The sequence below is a fragment of the Anoplolepis gracilipes genome, chromosome 12, assembly GCF_047496725.1.
Source record: "Anoplolepis gracilipes chromosome 12, ASM4749672v1, whole genome shotgun sequence".
Lineage (NCBI taxonomy): Eukaryota > Metazoa > Arthropoda > Insecta > Hymenoptera > Formicidae > Anoplolepis > Anoplolepis gracilipes.
This window is the reverse complement of record NC_132981.1, coordinates 1181159-1200526: the sequence shown is the minus strand read 5'-3', so window position 1 is coordinate 1200526 and position 19368 is coordinate 1181159. Positions and strand designations below refer to the sequence as shown.

Here is a 19368-nt window from a genome sequence, read left to right as displayed (position 1 = left end):
TCTCTCTCTCATTTTTTTTTTTTATTATTTTATTTTATAAATATGAAATGAATATATAATAATAAAGTAAGAATTCATAAGAAAGAAAGAGAAAAAAAGAAAAGATATATAAACGAACATATATATATATATATATATATATATATATATATATATATATATATATATATATATATATATATATATATTCTATACATATATAATTTTATATATATTTATATACATACATAATTATATGTATAAACATTGTTTTTTATATATTGTTGTCATTAATTTACAAAATTATTTGCTATAATACAGTCAACTATATAATATAAAAATGTTCTTATAATAATTATTATTATAATATGTCTTCTCTCTTATTATAACTTATATTTATTTTTATTTTAATTATATTTATATAATTATTCCACTTTTGTTTATTGCATGTTTTTTATTTTATTATTTAATTGATTTGATTATAATTAATTTGAAATACATATATCGCATTTACATATATACATATACACTATGTTACATATATACATATATACTATGTTACATACATATTGTAAGATTAATATATGTATAATAATATCACGCAATTATATTATAATACATTATATTACACATTTACATTTGAAAGCATTGTTTACTACTCACTAACAATCTAGTTTCCACTGAAATCTTTGATTTAGTTTTAATTCGGAGCGAAATTAAAGATTTCAGTAGAAACTAGACCAATGTTAAAATATACAGGATACAGGATACTTCGATCACAATTTATTTTAATCTGCAAATTCTTTCAATAGAAAGTTGAGTTTGAGTATTCGGGTAAAATTTTTGTTACAGGTCCTATTACTATTATGATATGCTCGCACTACTTTATCAGCTTTCGGCATCTCAGCTCCATTGTAAGAAACGCCCTCATATTGGAATCCTGTACCTTCTCCAAGATGGCTTTTTGTAAATCCACATTGGATGCTTCTATTGCGCTACTCAATCGCTCCGCATATTGAATCCATACGCAATTCGCACATCCCGACATGCAGCAATTGGTTGGCTCCGCCAAATCGTCAACTGGAATTTCCTTTGCAACATCAGTCTGATCTTTATCGTCCTTTTGCATCGACAAATTCCGTTGAGGACAGAATACACCTTTAGTAATAAATGAGCTCGATCGTAATATGGGATTCATTTGTTTTAGATTTGGAGCAAAACACATGCTATGTGCAGTGCGAAATAGCTTGATGTTTCTATAATAATTAAATGGAAGGAAGAGAAGCTATGTAGCTCTTAATGTGTGAAATAATTTTATATGTGATTTCTCTCACTGCGTGATGATATTTAAATAAATTGAAAAGAAAGTCATATTTCTCTAACCTGTGTATCATAACGGCGAGTGTACCAAGAACAAGGTTGCCAACTCTTCTTTTGTAAGGATTTCTGTTTTAGTTACAGACTTCTAAATATTACTAGGCTATGTCCCAAAATTCACTGCTAGTACTGCTATATCGTCATCCTTGTTGTTCACTAAATACTAGACAAAGATGATAATATGCTGGTAGGGGTGAGTATCGATCGGACACAATGCTTATTGGCCAGATGAAAATGAGATCCTTTAATTGGTCAATTGTGCTGGTTATCCTAGGCATTGGTCGATTTGTGTGATGTGTCCACAGACTTCTATACTATTACTAGGCCGGTATTCATAGGCCGATATTTATAGTCCGTTCTTATATATTAAGCGTAGTCTACAATAAGACTTTATGACGTAAGACTTAAGGGTCGGCAGGCGACACGGTGGAGACCTCATGCGGAGACTTCGGAACTACAAATTCTTTTCGACGATATTTCGGCTATAAATTAAGAAAGAATCATATTTAACAATAATATTCTTATTTAGGAGGATTGCTGGCAGCTCTCTAAAGAGCGATTTTTTGAAAAAAAAGCTTAAAATAAAATTTCATAAAGTTGACATGAATAAGGTATACTGATCGTGAATGAAGTATATAGACCAAGTGCACCGATTGTAATTATTATAAATTTTTTAAAAACGAAAATGCAAAATCCGACTCTTTAGCGGGGTAATAAACTTTGCAAGGAATGTAGCAAAAAAAGTTTTATAAAGAAATATAACTTCTTCGAGGCAAAATATTACCGAATAGAATATTGTATCTGTACCTAAAGTGCAAGTGCAGCTAATTGTAAGAAATTGAGTTGGTAGCACCGCTTGCTAAGGAGAGACAATGAAAGACAATAATGTCGTCTTCGTCTCTCTTGAAATGCAATAATTTTGTACGTATACAGACATACACCAATACATTAAATAAGAATTCATTTCTCAATGTTGGTGACAGTGACGCTGGAATTTTCTGGTCGGCCCTGCCGACCCTTAAGAAATTAATCAATCACAATTGAGTTTAGAAAAGAATCATGAATATGATTGGTTAATTTCTTAAGTCTTACGTCTTAAAGTCTCATTGCAGACTACGCTTTAGGCCGGATCTACAATAGCTGTAGTAAGCCTTAAGTCATAAGAAATTAACCAATCATATTCATGATTCTTTTCTAAACTCAATTGTGATTGATTAATTTCTTAAGTCTTACGTTTTAAAGTCTCATTGTAGACTACGCTTAATGGGTCATCTACAATGGCCGTAAAACGTAAGATCGCAAGCAAATTAACCAATGAGCATTTTCGAAAATGCTTGACTGTCATTGGTCAATTTACTTGCGACCTTACGTTCTACGGCTATTGTAGACGAGACTTAAGACAGGTTTTTAGTTGACTTAACTCAGGTTTTTAGTTGACTTAAGACTACATTCAGCCAATCAGATGGCCGAATAGAATTTTAAGACTTTACTTAAGACAAGCTTGAATATAAGAACGGACTATGAATACCGGCCTATGTATATAAATTGCAACTTTTATATTAAGCAAATATATTGTTTTGTTAGGTTAAAATTCGCTCGGTAGTTCAGGTATCCCCTTAATTATATGTATTTTTAATACATTTAATTTTCAATCTTTAATCTTCAATCTTTAATTTTTAATGTTATATCTTCAAGTTTTAATTTTTAATTTTTGATTTTCAATATATCTTCAACACAGTATATACAGTAGTGCAACTCTGATAATTTCAGCGTACCTAAAAATGAACTGCAGATGCGCGGACATGGTAGATAACCAATCATAGCAGAGTGATCTTCTGTCTTACTTTCTCTCTATTTACGCTCTCTCTCAATCTTATAAATATATCCATATAATCGTATTCAATTCTTATTATCTTTAAATAATCTTATGAGGAATTATTTTTTTTGTCTTTTATACATATATAGGGTGACAAACCTATGAATCTAAAATATTTCTGTTACTTTTGAGAATACAAACTAATTTCTAAAAAGAAAAATATTTGCTTTAAACAAATAAATAATATAAGAATAATTTGTTTCTCAAGATAAAAATGTTTACTATTGTATTATATTTATTCATTTAAAGCAAATATTTTTCTTTTTAGAATTTTTACATTCTTAAAAGTAACAAAGATTCAGATTCGTAGATTCGTGTCACCCTGTATAATATATGTTCTGATGTTAGCTGCCTCATTCTGTATTGTGTGTATTAATAAATTAGAAAGAGAAAGAAAAGTGAAGAGGATAGAGTAGGTGAGACACTAGCCATGATTGGTTACCTACCAAGCATATGCAGTTCATTTTTAGGTATGCTAACAGAGAATTGTGCTACTGTATCACAGGGAGATTCCCGTTAGCACACATCCCGATAGCACACAACCATACATATTGACCGATGCCTAGGGTAACCAGCACAGTTAGCCAATCAGAAGGTTCTAATATTCATTGGCCAATTAGCATTGTGCGCTATCGGATCCCGTCCGTATCACAGACTTCTATACTATAACTAGACCGCTAACTTCCTTATTTATTAGACCTAAAAAAAGTGACCCCGAAAAATATGTACAACATTAGTAGAATAGAGAAAAGGAGGGGATAGATATACAGGGTGTCTCAGAATGACCGTATCACCTCTCGAGTGCAGGTAGAGCGGCTTAAATGGAATAGAAAAGTCCTGTACCATTTTGCGATTTTCGGAATAATTATTGAGAAATTAATTTACAAAGATCGGCAAATCCGGCGCGAGTATCAGGTCGTTGCAACAAAGATGGCGAAAAAGACGGCCCTAAGGACGGTCGTTAAGCGCGCGCGGCGTAAGTAGGCGCCATTGCCTCGCGGTTACCAGGGGCATAGACGAGAAGCGTTGATAAGAACAATAGATTAACGATTATTATTTAGCGACCGGCCTAGCGGTGGATCGTCTTCCTCGCCATCTTTTTTGTGGTAGGCCGTCCTTTTCGCCATCTTTTTTGCAGCGGGCTGATACTCGCGCCGAATTTGCCGATCTTTATAAATTAATTTCTCAATAATTATTCTGAAAATCGCAAAATGGCACAGGACTTTTCTATTCTATTTAACCCGCTCTACCTGCACCCGAGAGGTGATACGGTCATTTTGAGACACCCTGTATAATATGGCTACTACAGAAAACTCGTGTGTGAGTGACATTGCTTTAAATGCAACCAATCAGCGTGACTGTTATCCTACTAATGATAACGCATGCGCATAAGTTTTGTACATATTTTTCGGTGTTATGTACTTTGCCCACAAACTTCTATATAATACTAGACTGCTAACTCCCTAGATTTTGCTTATATAAAGTGTCCTCGAATTTTATGTACTAAGAGCGCGTTCGGGGAGATACTATTAGCGCTAAGGTGATCCTTTCTGCGCATGCGCTGACATGTGCCAACGCCATTATGATCAGTACATGTATTTCTAACCTGCTTTCGGTCTCTAATTCTTGTCAGAACACATGTCGTGTTAGTAAAAAAAGTAAGAAATATAAATATTAAATTATGAGATACAAATGTGCAATTATTTTATATCTTTTATAAGCTTGATCATCATACTTAGTATGTATATATATATACGTGTAACACGCACCTTCACAGCGCATGCGCAGAAAGAAATGTCATACAAACTTCTTTGTACATAAAATTAAAGCTGCCTTATACATAAGGAGTTAGCAGTCTAGTATTATATAGAAGTCTGTGACTTTGCCGCAGTTAGCAGTCTAGTTGTATATAGAAAGGCCGCCGCACACATTTTTACATAACGCATAATGCACATACATAAAGAAACCGATTGGTCTATAACACATGCATAAGGAATTCAACCAATCGAATTCCTTATGTATATGCATTATGCGTTATGTAAAAGTGTGTGCGGCGGCCTGAAGTCTGTATACTGTATGCGTACAAACATCATTCCATTTCAAGAAAGACAAAGACGACGTTATTGTCTTTCATTGTCTCTCCTTAGCAAGCGGTGCTACCAACATCGATTCGTTAGCTGTATTTTAGGTACAGATAGCCATATTCAAATTTTTCGTATTTAGCCTCGAAAAAGTTATTTTTTTTTTTTATTTTTTTAAATATATTCTTTACAAAAGATTGAAAAGTTCTTAAAGAGCCGGATTTTGCAATTTGACTCTTAAAAATTTATAATAAATTGAATTCGAATTCAAGAAGCAGCTGATCCGTGGTTAGCAGCACATTTTTGGAAATTTTATTTCGATTTTTTTTCCAAAAAATCGCTCTTTAGGAACCTGCAGACAATGTTGCTGATTAAAAATATTATAATTTTATTGCGATTTTTTCTAGTTTTAGCGGTAATACGATAAAAACGAATCCATAGTTCGCAACTGGCCGATAGGAGTCTCCATAGTGCCTCCGATAGACCGTTAGGCCGGGTCTACAATAACTGTAGTAAGCCTTAAGTCGTAAGAAATGAACCAATCATATTCATTATTCTTCTCTAAAGTTAATTGTAATTGGTTAATTTCTTACGGCTTAGGGCTTACTACATCTATTGTAGACCCGGCCTTAAAGATTGAAGATTGAAATTTGACCAATTAAAGCTAACATTTCATGAGCAGTGAGCAGCAGCAGCATTTTAGTAACTACCCAAGTAACACATATTTGTTTCAAAAACGTTTCACAAATGTTTCTGCGAAACGTTTTAGAACCGGCTTTTGAAAACGTTTCTAATTGGTTAAAATGTCCACTTAAAAAACGTTAAGGGAAACATCATTCTCTAACAAAAAAAAACGTTTAAGAAACTGTCAAAATACGGTTTTTTTCCTTTATTTGTGAAAAATTTGTTTATTCACAGATTCAATAAAATAATACATATATGGATATAATTCATCTATTTTCATCATGTTCTGAATCTCTTGTCGAGATTATATAAGAAGTCAAACTAACAAAAAAGACATAATTTAAATTATACTTTTAATATCTGTTCTTTTAGGCTTTATATACATGTTATGAAAACTTGAATACAAGTTATTTAAGTCTGAATACGCCACGTAGCGGCAAACAAAGGAACACGTATATTATAAAATAGATCTTTTTTATCTTGTCGAAAAGATGATCAAAAAGACATCTTTTCGTAGACTAAAATTAATTATGACTTTTAGAAGACATCTTTTAAAATATTACTTTTTTTGTAAGTAGAAAGATATTCTTTTAGACATCTTTTAGCCTTGTCAGAAAGATAACTTAAAAAGACTTTTCGTCATCTTTTAGTTTTCTGTGCTATCTGGGCATCATCTTAATAAGTACAGTTTTAATAATGTGTATATATATAATTTGGAATTAAAACATTAATTTTTGTTCTATTTATAGAAACGTAAAATATACGATTCTTAAACCATGATTTTAAAAATGTTTCTGTTGAAACGTTTCTTATTGGTGCTTGACGGTTAAAAAATATTGGATACGTTTAGAAAACGTTTATAAAACGAACGTGTGCTACATGGGTGCTAACTCCGACAAAATACATAACACCGAAAAGTATGTACAAAACTTATGCGTATGCGTCATCATTAGTAGGATGACAGTCACGCTGATTGGTTGAATTTAAAGCAAACTCACACACGAGTTTTCTATAGTAGCCATATTATATATCTATCCCCTCCTTTTCTCTATCCTACTAATGTTGTACATATTTTTCGGGGTCACTTTTTAGATCTAATATATAAGGAAGTTAGCGGTCTAGTTATAGTATAGAAGTCTGTGATCTAATATCGACTTTAAAGGTGCCTTTTCATGCTGACGCTCGACGCTCATTTTCAGCGTCAAAAGACATCACGTGACCAAAAATAAAAATACTAATTCGTCAATTTTGATCACGTAATCTGTTTTGACGCCAAAAATGAGCGTCGAGCGTCAGCATGAAAAGGCATCTTAATGCGTTCCGATTGAATTTGCTATTAAGCCCGTATCAGACTATGCATTAAAAATTGAGATTACAGATTGAAGATTGAAATTTAACCAATCAAGACAAAGTAATTTTAGTTCCTTTTGTTCTGATTAGTCAAATTCTAATCTTTAATTTTCAATCTTCAATTTTCAATTCGTAGTCTGATACGAGCTTTATTGAATCCATGACTGCAGATTGAAGATTGAGATTGAAGCTTAAAAATTGAAATTTGACCAATGTGGATAAAGAATTTTAGTTCCTTTCGTTCTGATTAGTCAAATAATCTTCGATCTTCAATTTTCAACGCGCAATCTGATACGAGTTAGTAGGACTTTTCTCTGACGTAGAGATCGCAGGTTTGACATTTGGCAGCACTGATCGGGGCCACCCAATACCACTTCGGCGTCGCGGAGGGGAGTCGCCCGATTGGTGGATGGGAAAATTCGCACTCGCGCGAGAGCGCCCGCTCTTCCAGAGCATGCCTGCCTGCAAAGGAGCCGCACACGGGAACCGTCACACAAAAGCAAGATGGAGGATCTCACAGTCGAAGTATGCGGCGAAAACGGAGCGTATTATAAGGTTCGTTCTGTGAAAAGTATACGCGGGAGCGGACGAAGAACTCCGCTGACGGATAGGCCGTGTCATGTGGCGCGATACAATCGTAATCACACCGTGCGGGGGCCCGTACTTCGCGAATGCACGCTCCTCGGGAAATCCTTCGCGAGAGAGGGTAACGCGGCTTCCTCCGACGCCATGTCTCGTCGTCGTCGTTTGACAGGGCGTGTGTGATATTTTTCTCCTCGTATCTCGTCGCGTTCGTCGGTTCGATACCTCGTCGCCGTCGATCCACCGGGAATCCTTTTCGTCTGGCGATGCCTGGCAAAAAAAAATCCGATACCATCGTAGCCCTTCGTCTCCCCCTCTCCCTCCTCCTCTTCCTCCTCTTGCGAGTTCGGGCGAGTTTCGCGATATTTTATATTCAACTGCAGCTGCACTTTTTTGATTCTTGTAAAGACAGCTCACATTATATTATCTTCGTATATTAATGACTTTTTTTCCAGGCCTTTGTCACCGATGTCTTTGACGACGAAGTTTTGGTAACTTTCGAGAACGAGTAAGTTTCTCCCTCTCGACTCAATTAGATTTTGACAAGAGAGCTTGTGTTGTATTTCTTTATATATATATATATATATATATATATATATATATATATATATATATATATACATACACATATATCAATAAGATATTTTTTTGCATTAACGAAAATTTATTATGTGGAAATCAAGTATCTTTGCTTTTATGCAATATATTAATAAAACACTCTTTTATTGGTAGCTTCCTTCTATCTTGCTCTGTAAAATTCTTAAAATGCATATGGTAATTATTAAAGATCTATTTATAGTTTTATTCAATATAAAGCATATAATTATGTAAAACATCCTACATTTCTATTATATTATTATTAAAATCTTTTTTTCACAATATGTAATATTTGTAATTATATGATTTATCAATTTGTAAAATATTAATTATGTGTCTCCTTTTATATGTCAAATAATAGTAATGAGAAATATGACCAGATATGTAATAAATTCAAAGTAGATAAAAAACTTTCTTCTCACAATAAAATGTTACGATCACAAATATTTGAATATATAATAAATTAAAATCTATATTTGTATGAGTAAGATTTTAATATACAATATCTTAAGGAAATATATATAGTTTTTATAATTTTACCATGCTATTGTATGCTGAAGAATTTTAGTCCATTATTAGAGATTGAAATGCTTTTAATAGATTTAGTTATAAAAAAAATTAGTATATATTTTTGCACTGCTTTATAACATAAATATTACATGCAATAAAATAATGCAAAATAAAATATTTATACAGTTTATACATTCTAATTAAATTTATAACACATTCTAGTTGGCAACCTGAATCGAAATTCCCATTTGCTCAAGTCCGTCTACCTCCAAAAGATGGTTCCAAAACGGAGTTTCAAGAGAATCAGGAGATTGAAGTATTCTCTAGATCTAATGATCAGGAAGCGTGGGGCTGGTGGAAGGCACTTATTAAGGTGCGCAAAGCAATTTGTTAGCAAGTGTTGATAAATACAAAGCTTACATATTATTAATATATATTGTTAAATATGTATGTTGTGAGAAATATTACTGGAAAAGAAGAATATGCTTTGAGTTATATATTATTAAATGTGAAATCTTTATTATTTAATTATACATAATTTTTTTAGATGAGTAAAGGAGGCTTCCAAGTAGTTGAATACTTGGGGTGGGAATATACATATACTGAAATTGTAGCTAGTGAGCGACTGAGAGCCAAAAATCCAAATTCCCCTATTGACAAGAATACATTTCACAAGATCGAAATTGAAGTACCTGAAGAGCTCCGAGAATTGTAAGTATTTTAAAAGAAGAGAAAATCATTTATTCCATTATCTTGATTTAATTTTGAATAATAACTTTAATTCTGCTATTCCTGTATTAGACATAAACAGAGTAATTAAGCTCATACGTTACATATTGTTTACAGTGCGAAGATGGACAATGCACATAAGGAATTTCAAAAGGCGATAGGGGCGGCAGTGTGCCGATATGTGCCTGAACGAGGAGTACTGCTGGCCATCTCCCGTCATGAAAATATACATCGTCACAGTAGCATGCTCCAAGAAATGCATTTTAGAAACTTATCGCAAAAGGTAAATTATCTTTACATTAATAAAAAAAATTTGCTTTTTATCTAATTTTAAAATATAACCTGAGATAATATCTTTTAAAGTGTCTTAAAATGAGTCTTATTATTTTGTCTTTACATATATTTTACAGGTCTTGCTGTTGAAGAGAACAGAAGAAGCAGCGCGTCAGCTCGAATCTACTAAACTTCAAACAATAGGGGGGTAAGTTATTAATAATACTTTTTGATATTTGTAAATAACAAAAAAAATCTTGTGAGATTGTTTTACCTGCCCTTGTCCATGTACTGTCCTGGTTACCATCCTGTCTGTGGTTTGCATTTACTTGGCAGAAAAATCAGATCACAAGATTTCTAATTATTAATTGATATGTTCGCTTTAATATATCACGTAACTTCATGAATGTGATTATATAGGCACATCACATAAATAGTGTTTATTATTATATACATACATCTTTTCTTTTTCTTTCATATCTTTTTATCACGATTTAATACGATTATATAGGTAGAATATTGATAAATTTAACATTTTTGAACCTCGCATATATAACTATTTATTCTGGATTTTTCTTCTGTTTTAACAAAACAGGTGCAAGTACAATAAGAAATTTTATGTGCACTAATTCATTTTCCCTTGCGTTATGGCAGATACCTACCGCTAAAACAACATTAGATCATAAGCATGATCATATGCATCGCAGACACAATCATTATTATTTTACTGAAATATATATATATATTTTTTTTTCTTTTTTTTTTTCTTTAAGAAAGAATGCTATCTTAAGTATGCTAATTAAATATTTTACATTATGGTAACTAATGAATTATTTTAATCAAAATCTATTAAATTTATTACAGAATTATTTATATAAATATTTTGATCACTCCTTGAATTTATACTGCCTTTGACTTTTTACTCAATGTTAGATATATTTCCAGCTAAAAGAATATATAATAGATATGCACCTTAGAAAAAATTTATTGGCAAGTAAAATATAAAAAGATTAAATATTATGTCTTCAAAATACAAAAATATTATAAAAGAGTAACAACAAAAAAATTAAAAATTATATACAAAATTTATAGAAAACATTTTAGAGATGTTAGAGTTTTAAGGTAATCTATTAGAATTCATAATGTGTGGAAATAATGCATGGCAGATGAGAGACATTTTGTATATATTTTATATATTATAACAAAATTAATCATTTTTGAAAAAATACTAACATAAATATAATCATATTAAGATCCAAAGATTAAAGTTCCAAATTCATTATTTTAAAATAAAGAGTATGTATTTTATTCTTTCTCCGAAATTTTTATAAAATGTGCAGATATAAAAATATAAATATAACAAATTTCGTATAAATATTTTTTAAAATAAATTTGAATAACAAAGTTTATACACAGTAGTGTCTGCATGCATTAATAAAGAAAACAAACAGACAGAATGGCAGGGACATAGGATAGGGCCATCTTATAATAAATGAGTTTTCACTGAGTTACACCATTCTCATTTCAGCAAATTTAGATCTTCAAACTTTATATATCAGCGTGTCTCAGACTTTGAGGCAGGAGTGAAAACAAATTCAAGGTGAGATCACAGCAGCGTGGTTTAGAATTAAGTTTAGCTTACTGTATGACAAGATTACACTTACATTTTTTTCAAACGGAAAATAAATATCTACACTATTTAAACGTGCATGCTTCAGCGTTGTGTAGTATACATACTCACTGAAATCCATGTGCTTCAAGTATAATGACTGTATAAAACAATTATTTATATATCTTTCTCCATTTATTATGTGCTGTGTAGTAAGATCTTGCGATTGTGATTGGTGAGATAGCCGACAGACATATATTATACGTGTAGCTGTGATCAGTTCCCGATTTCATTTTCTGTTATATATACACACACACACACACACATATATATATATACATATATAAAGTAGATCCGTTGATTTTATTATTTATCTTATATCACGCCGGAAATTTGGCCTGCCAATGTTTGAGAAACACTGATATACATATCCCATATCTCTTGCACATATATTTATGCAAATGGTGGCTCTATCCCATGTGTTCTTAGAAAAATGTGTACAAGATACACATTAAAAATATTATGAAAAAGCATTAATTAAAAAACGGTTTTTATTTTTAAGAATATATATATTTTAGTTATAAGTAATATTAATATATCGCGATATGTTTGGCGTACACTAATTAATGATTTCTTTATTATATTGCTCCAATTTTGCAAATTTGATACAGCTTCCTTTCTTAAGAAAATAAAAATTAATATTATTGTTTAATATAATATAATGATCCGAGTGTGTATTTATAAAAATATATATATATACTGCAATCTTAGCGTCAGATTATTTTTACTATTTTCATCTTTTAATGAAATGACTGGATATCAAAGAGCATATTTCTATATTATTTATTTTAAAAGAGATTTTAAAGTGTATTAGAATACACACTTTGTTTAATTAATGAATGCATGTAACGTATAGTTTAATAATATATCTGATATTTTTAATCAATTTTATTTCTATTATAAAGGTATATTTTTAAGAAAATATTTTAAATTGTTTCTCGCTTCTAATTGTATATTTACATATGTTGCATGGCTATTGTATCATTTTGAGACATATCGGATACAATGCGAAACTGTCATTTTTACAGCTTTAATAGAAATAATTAATTTGTATCTGCCAAAATGCAAGCCATTGACAAGGATAATGTTATAGGAAGATATGTCACATTGGTTTGCTTCTCCACAATATTGATCTATATTTATATAGCATGTGTAATAACAACTAATTATATTATAAAATAAATAATAATACTCATTAAAAAATTTATTTTACAATTTTGAAGCTATAAATCGCGAATAATTAATAGTGACAGAGGAAAAAGTAAAAATATCTATACATACGAATTTTAGATGTATTAAACTGTGATGTAAATTTTAAAATGTTTCTTAATTTATTATAAAATATTTCTTAGTTTAAAAAATTTTTTTTTAATTTTTGATACACTTTCTATTCCTTCAATAAAAAAAAAAATTTATTTTATGTTTTCTTTTGTAGATATACCGACGAATTTAATGTCCGAGAAGACCTTATGGGACTAGCTATCGGTGCTCATGGTGCAAATATTCAACAGGCACGAAAAGTTGATGGCATTACAAATATAGAATTAGAAGAAAATTCATGCACATTTAAGATATATGGAGAGGTAATGATATAAATTCTACTTATGATATATTAACAATAAGATAAATTATTTTTAGAAAATTTTTATGTCTTTTATGTATATAATTGAAAAATATATAAATTTGATGATATGACTTATCAATATTTTTCTTAATTATAGACGCATGAGGCTGTTAAAAAAGCTCGATCTATGCTGGAATACAGTGAGGAATCTATACAAGTCCCACGGGTTTTGGTAGGAAAAGTCATTGGGAAAAATGGTCGCATTATCCAAGAAATTGTCGACAAAAGTGGGGTTGTAAGTATATTTTTATTATTAGTTGATATACATAATAAGTCTAGATACGTACATACATACATACATACATGTATATATATATATATATATGTATGTATGTATGTATGTATATGTATGTATATGTGTGTGTGAGTATGGATGTATATGTTAAATTAATACTTTCAGAATTAATATCAGGTAGGGTTTCTCGTATCTGAATTGACAGTGTTTGAGAAAACAATTGAAAATATTATATAAGGATATCAATTTTCATTTTCAGTTGATACAATATAATTTTTTTATTAAAACTGTTAAATTTAATATACATATAGATTACATGTAATACTTTACAGATCCTCTACGTCTACTGATATATGTTTATCTCTCAGGGTATGTAACAATTATCCGAAATTTCTCTAACGTTGCGTTTTAAGTATAACGCGATATTATTATTATAATTCTACTTATATATTGCAATATACACAAATTCTCAGATATGGTTAACGTCGGGTTATAAAAAAAACTGTACGACTCAATATTGATGTAATATTCAATTGAAAATGGAAGTTTTTTTCTTGGATTTCACGAGACGTTAGGTGATATATGATATACCTTGTCTGTTTTGTCGGTAGATAACAACTGGCTCGAGTGGGAATATACATATTGATAAAGTAAGTATGTCATTTTCTATTGTTTGTGATTTTATTCCATTCAGTTCATTTAATCAGTCATTCATATCTATCGATGTCTGGAAGCACTCGCAAATCTTACATGAACCACTCGGGCCAGTTCTTTTAAATTGTATCAAAAAAAGCAAAAAAAAAGATAATAATAATAATAACTGTCTTTTATTTATATAAAATCAGGCCTCTATTCATACTTCACATTTAGCACTAAATGTGATTATCTCATTATGAATGCTATTTGCCTTGAAATATCAGAATCTTGCATTCAACGTGTTAGCATGGACTTGATAGTCCATGATATGGCCGCTAAATGTGCATTGTGTATACGGACCTTAATGTACATGTGTTATAAATAATATTTGACGCATAAGTTGTTCCATGTCCATGCATTTGTTTTTTGTCATCGATTATTATATTTTTAATATTGTTTAAAAGTATGCTCTCTTACAATCCATTTACTTTGTTCAAAATTTTGTTAACAATTGGAAAGATACGACATGGTATTTGCTCCTATTAAATAAATAATAGAAATACATTAAATGGATGGGATTAGATAAATTTAACGCATGGGTGATTTTTTTAGACAGAATTTATATATCTCAATTTCTTATTAAATACAAAAATATAATTGATTTATGTGATTAATAATATTATAATAATATTATTTATATGATTAATAATATTTGATCAGATTTTTAAAAAATCTCAATTTATTCCTTTTCATGTATCTCTAAAAAAAAAGATTGTGATCACATTAATGTATGATCTAATCAATGTAAAAATTGTACAATTGCAATATACATACATTATCTTTAAAAAAAAATCTTATCTGAGGGAAGAGGTAAAAGTATTGACAAATAACTTTTTCAAAAACAAAAAGCCCTTTTGGGATAAATAAAAAATATAAAGAATATTTAAGCAAATTTTCACAGACTAGTCAACAAGTCTATTCATGGAAATGACAAACGCCAGTGACTGAAAACTGATGGTATGGATATGAAATACGATTCTAAATGTCTCATATTGGTAATTCGTATACTTGGAAAAGTGTTAAAAAGCGCAATTTTAATAACTACGAATTTCAGGTAAGGGTAAAAATAGAAGGAGACAACGAACCTCAGCCAACGATTCCACGGGAGGAAGGTCAGGTTCCCTTTGTCTTTGTCGGGACTGTTGAAAGTATCGCCAATGCCAAAGTTCTATTGGAATACCATTTGGCACATTTAAAGGTAAAATACACATCGATACTTGTTATTGAATTTCTAATATATTTCTCATAAAATCACATTTTAATAAAATTAGTAAAATAAAATTAATAAAATAAATCAATAAAATAAATTAATAAAATAAATCAATAAAATAAATTAATAAAATAAATTTTATTTAATAAAATAAAATAAATTAATAAGATAAATTTGAATATCGAGGGATTATCCCATGATTTGTATTTCGTAGGAAGTAGAGCAACTTCGACAAGAAAAATTGGAAATTGATCAACAACTACGAAGCATGCATGGATCGACTACGGGACCGATGCCTAGTTTTCCACCAACAAGACGAGGAATGGTCACAGGACCGGAGGAGGGTGTCAGCGGCCGTGGTGGTCGTGGTGGCCAGTCTCGAGGACGTGGCTCTCGGGGTAGAGCTCCCACCAGACATAATGCTGGTAATATTATTACACTCGATACATTAAATTGAAAGGACGGCAAGATATATTGATAAACGAACTTTATCAATTTTAATATATTTTTTAAATTGTATAAAATTTTTAGGATTACGTAGAGATGCTTTAGATAGCAACGAGGATCGTGTTCGGGATTTACCGCCAAGAGGCGGCCATCAGGGTGGCGCCGGTAACTCAGGGTATATGAGCGGCAGGCAAGGTCGTCCTCCAACCCAACGTAGAGATCGTAGAGATGAACGTCGTCGTACCACTGATGACGAGGATACTGTTTTAGACAGCCAAGATGTTTCGAGTATTGATAGAGGTAATAATATTTATTAATTAATAAATAAATTATATATATATATATATATATATAGGGTGTGTGTGTATGTGTATGCGCGCGCGCGCGCGTATGTGTGTGTACATTTGTAATCACAGTTATAACCATTTCGTCCTAAAGATATGGCGTGTTATAACGCTTTGAGATTAGCATGAAGTATCAAGCAAACTCTTGTGACCATCTAACACTAATGTTAATCGTCGAGTTTTAACTCCAATGCATGCTACTAACGTATGCGCAACACTTTCAATTGTCTTTGGCTAATTCTATTTGTAAATATATTAGCTTTTATTGCACATGCAACAAACACACAGATGGTCACAATGGTTTGTGTATGTATAGAATCAGTATCAAGTGTGGAAGGAGGATCTAAAGGATTAAGACGAAGACGACTTCGACGCTCGCGACAAAGAAGTTCAACGCCAACAAGTAATAACCAAACAGGTAATCTTATCTTTAGCCGGCAGGTTTGCAGATGATGATTCTTTAGGACGATCGGTTATAGTATTGTTAACAAGTAATTTATCAGACATGTTTTTGTCACATATTTTATATAGGTTGACGCGCATATATTTATACCAGGGTGTCTACTTCCTGGAATTCTTAATGCAATAATTTTTATATCTGAAAAAATTAGGAAATTCTCATGGAATTTTATTAAGGAGGTTTTTAAAAAATTCTCTCTAATAATTTTACTCTTGCAAGCAATCTGTTGATAAACCAAGCTATGTGAATTGTGTTTTTAAAAAATATAATAAATATATTTAAAACATATTATATTTTATTGAATATACAATATGTATTATAATTTTTATTATGATAAAGTCATAATTTATAATATGTAATAATAAATACAATAATATAATAATTATTATTATATATTAATAATAATTATATATTATATATAATAATAATAAATGTCTTAATTTTTATTAGAAAAAAAATTAATAAAAATTTTATGCAAATGGAAAATGTTTATCTACAAGTTTTTTTTTCCAAGTAAATTTCAATACAAATCTAATATTTGAAACTTAAGCAATTTCTCTTTTCGTATAAGTGAAAAGCATTAGAAAATGCATACAATAAAAAATCTTATTTTTACAAAGTTACAGTAAAAAGAATAAATTTAAAATATTCTCTTTACTTGGAATTTTGAATAAAAATTTGTTTACAAGATTTGAGTAGACACCTTGGGCATATACGTTTGTATACGAAAACATTCAGAGTTAATCTATGCATTTGTTTAGGCAGTAATGCCGGCCCGTGCGACCAATCAACAATGAATAGCAAGGAGGGGACACCTGCGAACGACGTTTCTATGTCTAACAACAGTTCCCAAGGACCTAAAGGCCAAAGAGAACATCGGTCTCGTCCTCCTCGTATGCAACAGAGCAATAAGCCTAAGGAAGCTTTGGTTAACGGTACCAGTGGCTAAACAACCACTTGGGGTTGTTGACAATTGCTACCAACATTGCTACTACACGTTACACCTGATGAGAGCTGTCAACTCCCAGCACGTAACATGACGCATACAATCGACGCAAGGATTACACGATTATGGAACGCGACATGATTAGTCTACGCTCGTTGTTAAGACTGTTTGCTACCGAATATAAGAATACGACAGTTTAAGAAATCGTCATTCTCCTTAAAACACATTTAAGGACACATATTAATATCCAATGCATGGTTTAGTTTAAATGATGGTAATTACACTGTCATGTTTGATATATGGATACATTCATTGGGAGATAGAGGATAGCATTTGGTAAGAAGGATTCCCTGATTGTGAAACTGTGCCTCATTTTTATACCGAGCTCCTAACTTATGTGGCAGTGCTTCGGATGTACTTTATAGTACACCTTAGTCACTTATTAACGTTTAATGATCCGATATTAGGCTGGATAATCGCGGCTCGTACGTCAATTATCGCTCTGAGTAGGTTTCATCTAGATATGTCGCGCTTATAGTACTTACAATAACTATAATTTCAAATTTATTTGGTTCATCCCTTTGATAGCATTATATTTTTTTTTAACAAATTATATTTAGCGTATTTGTCGTGAACGTTACGTATTAAAGTAAAATGCCTTAATTACTTGATTAACATCTGTTTTCGCTCTATCAGACATAATTCTGCGAAAATTAAAACGAATGCGACATAACTAAGATGCAACTCGATCGATGTGCAAGGAAAATGAATTTCCGTTGTTAATTCTAACAATGGTGTAGGCGGCAGCTGTAAAAAAATTCTGGTTCAAAGGTATTCCCAATGATGTTCCTTTCTATTTACTTGAGAAAATTGAGTTTTTCATTTATGATTATATTAGTAGAGTTATATTTAACAACACTAGATTTTTATGTTTCAATGCTGAGTGTTGATTAATAATATCATGATGATTGCGAAAAAAATGACTTATTCGAATATAACACGATCAGATGTGCACAAGGAGTCGGTTTTTATTTCCGAATACACTTTTCACGTAATTTAGTCTTTTTTTTCTTTTTCTCTTTTTTTTCTACTTTTTACTACAGTCTAAGCATACTATATCAAACTTTAGGATTTGATATCAAGTTCGTTTCTGCATTGTTTCTCATGATTTAAAAAGAAAGTAAACGTATACTTAGTAATACCAATGTATGATGTGCCAGAGAAGGAATGATACATGTTTTATGATATCTAGCTAAAGTGCAGATTTAGCGCATACCTTTATTACTATAATACTACTTAGTCGAAATGTGGATGTCTGAACAAATAAACTAGCTTTACTATACTAAGCTATAAAATAGATATGATCAATTGTTTTAAATTGATTATCACACACACAATATTATTAAAAAATCAGTTATATCAATTTAAAACAGTTGTCTCTCTTCTTCCGGATATGACAACAACTAATCGGACGTGTCTCATGAATTTTGCAAAAACACACATGGTGGTTGATGCAATATATTGACACCTAACAAAACAGCTGCCATTTTATCTGAATATTCTTGTGGCAGCCAAAAAAAACTGAGATATCCCCCAACTTGCTTGTTTCAGATACATTTGTATTGATTGCAATTTGTGCATAATTTAAGAATAAAACATTTCTGTACATAGACTGGCCATTTGATATAATGAACCTTCA

The 19368-nt window shown here is 31.0% G+C and overlaps 1 protein-coding gene across 7 annotated transcripts; it reads left to right on the top strand.

Annotated features, from left to right (window-relative positions):
* The first annotated feature begins 7762 nt into the window (after positions 1-7762).
* Fmr1 (fragile X messenger ribonucleoprotein 1 homolog) lies at positions 7763-19339 on the top strand. Of its 7 annotated transcripts, none has more exons than XM_072903681.1 (15): positions 7763-7902; positions 8385-8437; positions 9259-9409; positions 9584-9747; positions 9883-10048; positions 10176-10246; positions 11567-11638; positions 13143-13290; positions 13429-13566; positions 14178-14216; positions 15317-15460; positions 15687-15897; positions 16004-16219; positions 16580-16681; positions 17485-19339. In XM_072903681.1, the coding sequence occupies exons 1-15, from the start codon at positions 7852-7854 to the stop codon at positions 17670-17672; spliced, it is 1914 nt and encodes a 637-aa protein (XP_072759782.1). In that variant the 5' UTR covers positions 7763-7851; the 3' UTR covers positions 17673-19339. The 7 variants fall into 7 exon arrangements, with proteins under 7 accessions (XP_072759782.1, XP_072759787.1, XP_072759784.1 ...); XM_072903686.1 differs by having other exon boundaries at positions 17489-17655; XM_072903683.1 differs by lacking the exon at positions 11567-11638.
* The last annotated feature ends 29 nt before the right edge of the window (positions 19340-19368 follow it).

Bases quoted from the DNA above. Each gene is read 5' to 3' on its own strand.
- Fmr1 (XM_072903681.1), top strand. From the start codon at position 7,852: ATGGAGGATCTCACAGTCGAAGTATGCGGCGAAAACGGAGCGTATTAT. The intron at 11,639-13,142 runs GTGAGATCACAG...TTTCTTTTGTAG, and splicing joins GGAGTGAAAACAAATTCAAG to ATATACCGACGAATTTAATG. The intron at 16,682-17,484 runs GTAATCTTATCT...GCATTTGTTTAG, and splicing joins AACAAGTAATAACCAAACAG to GCAGTAATGCCGGCCCGTGC.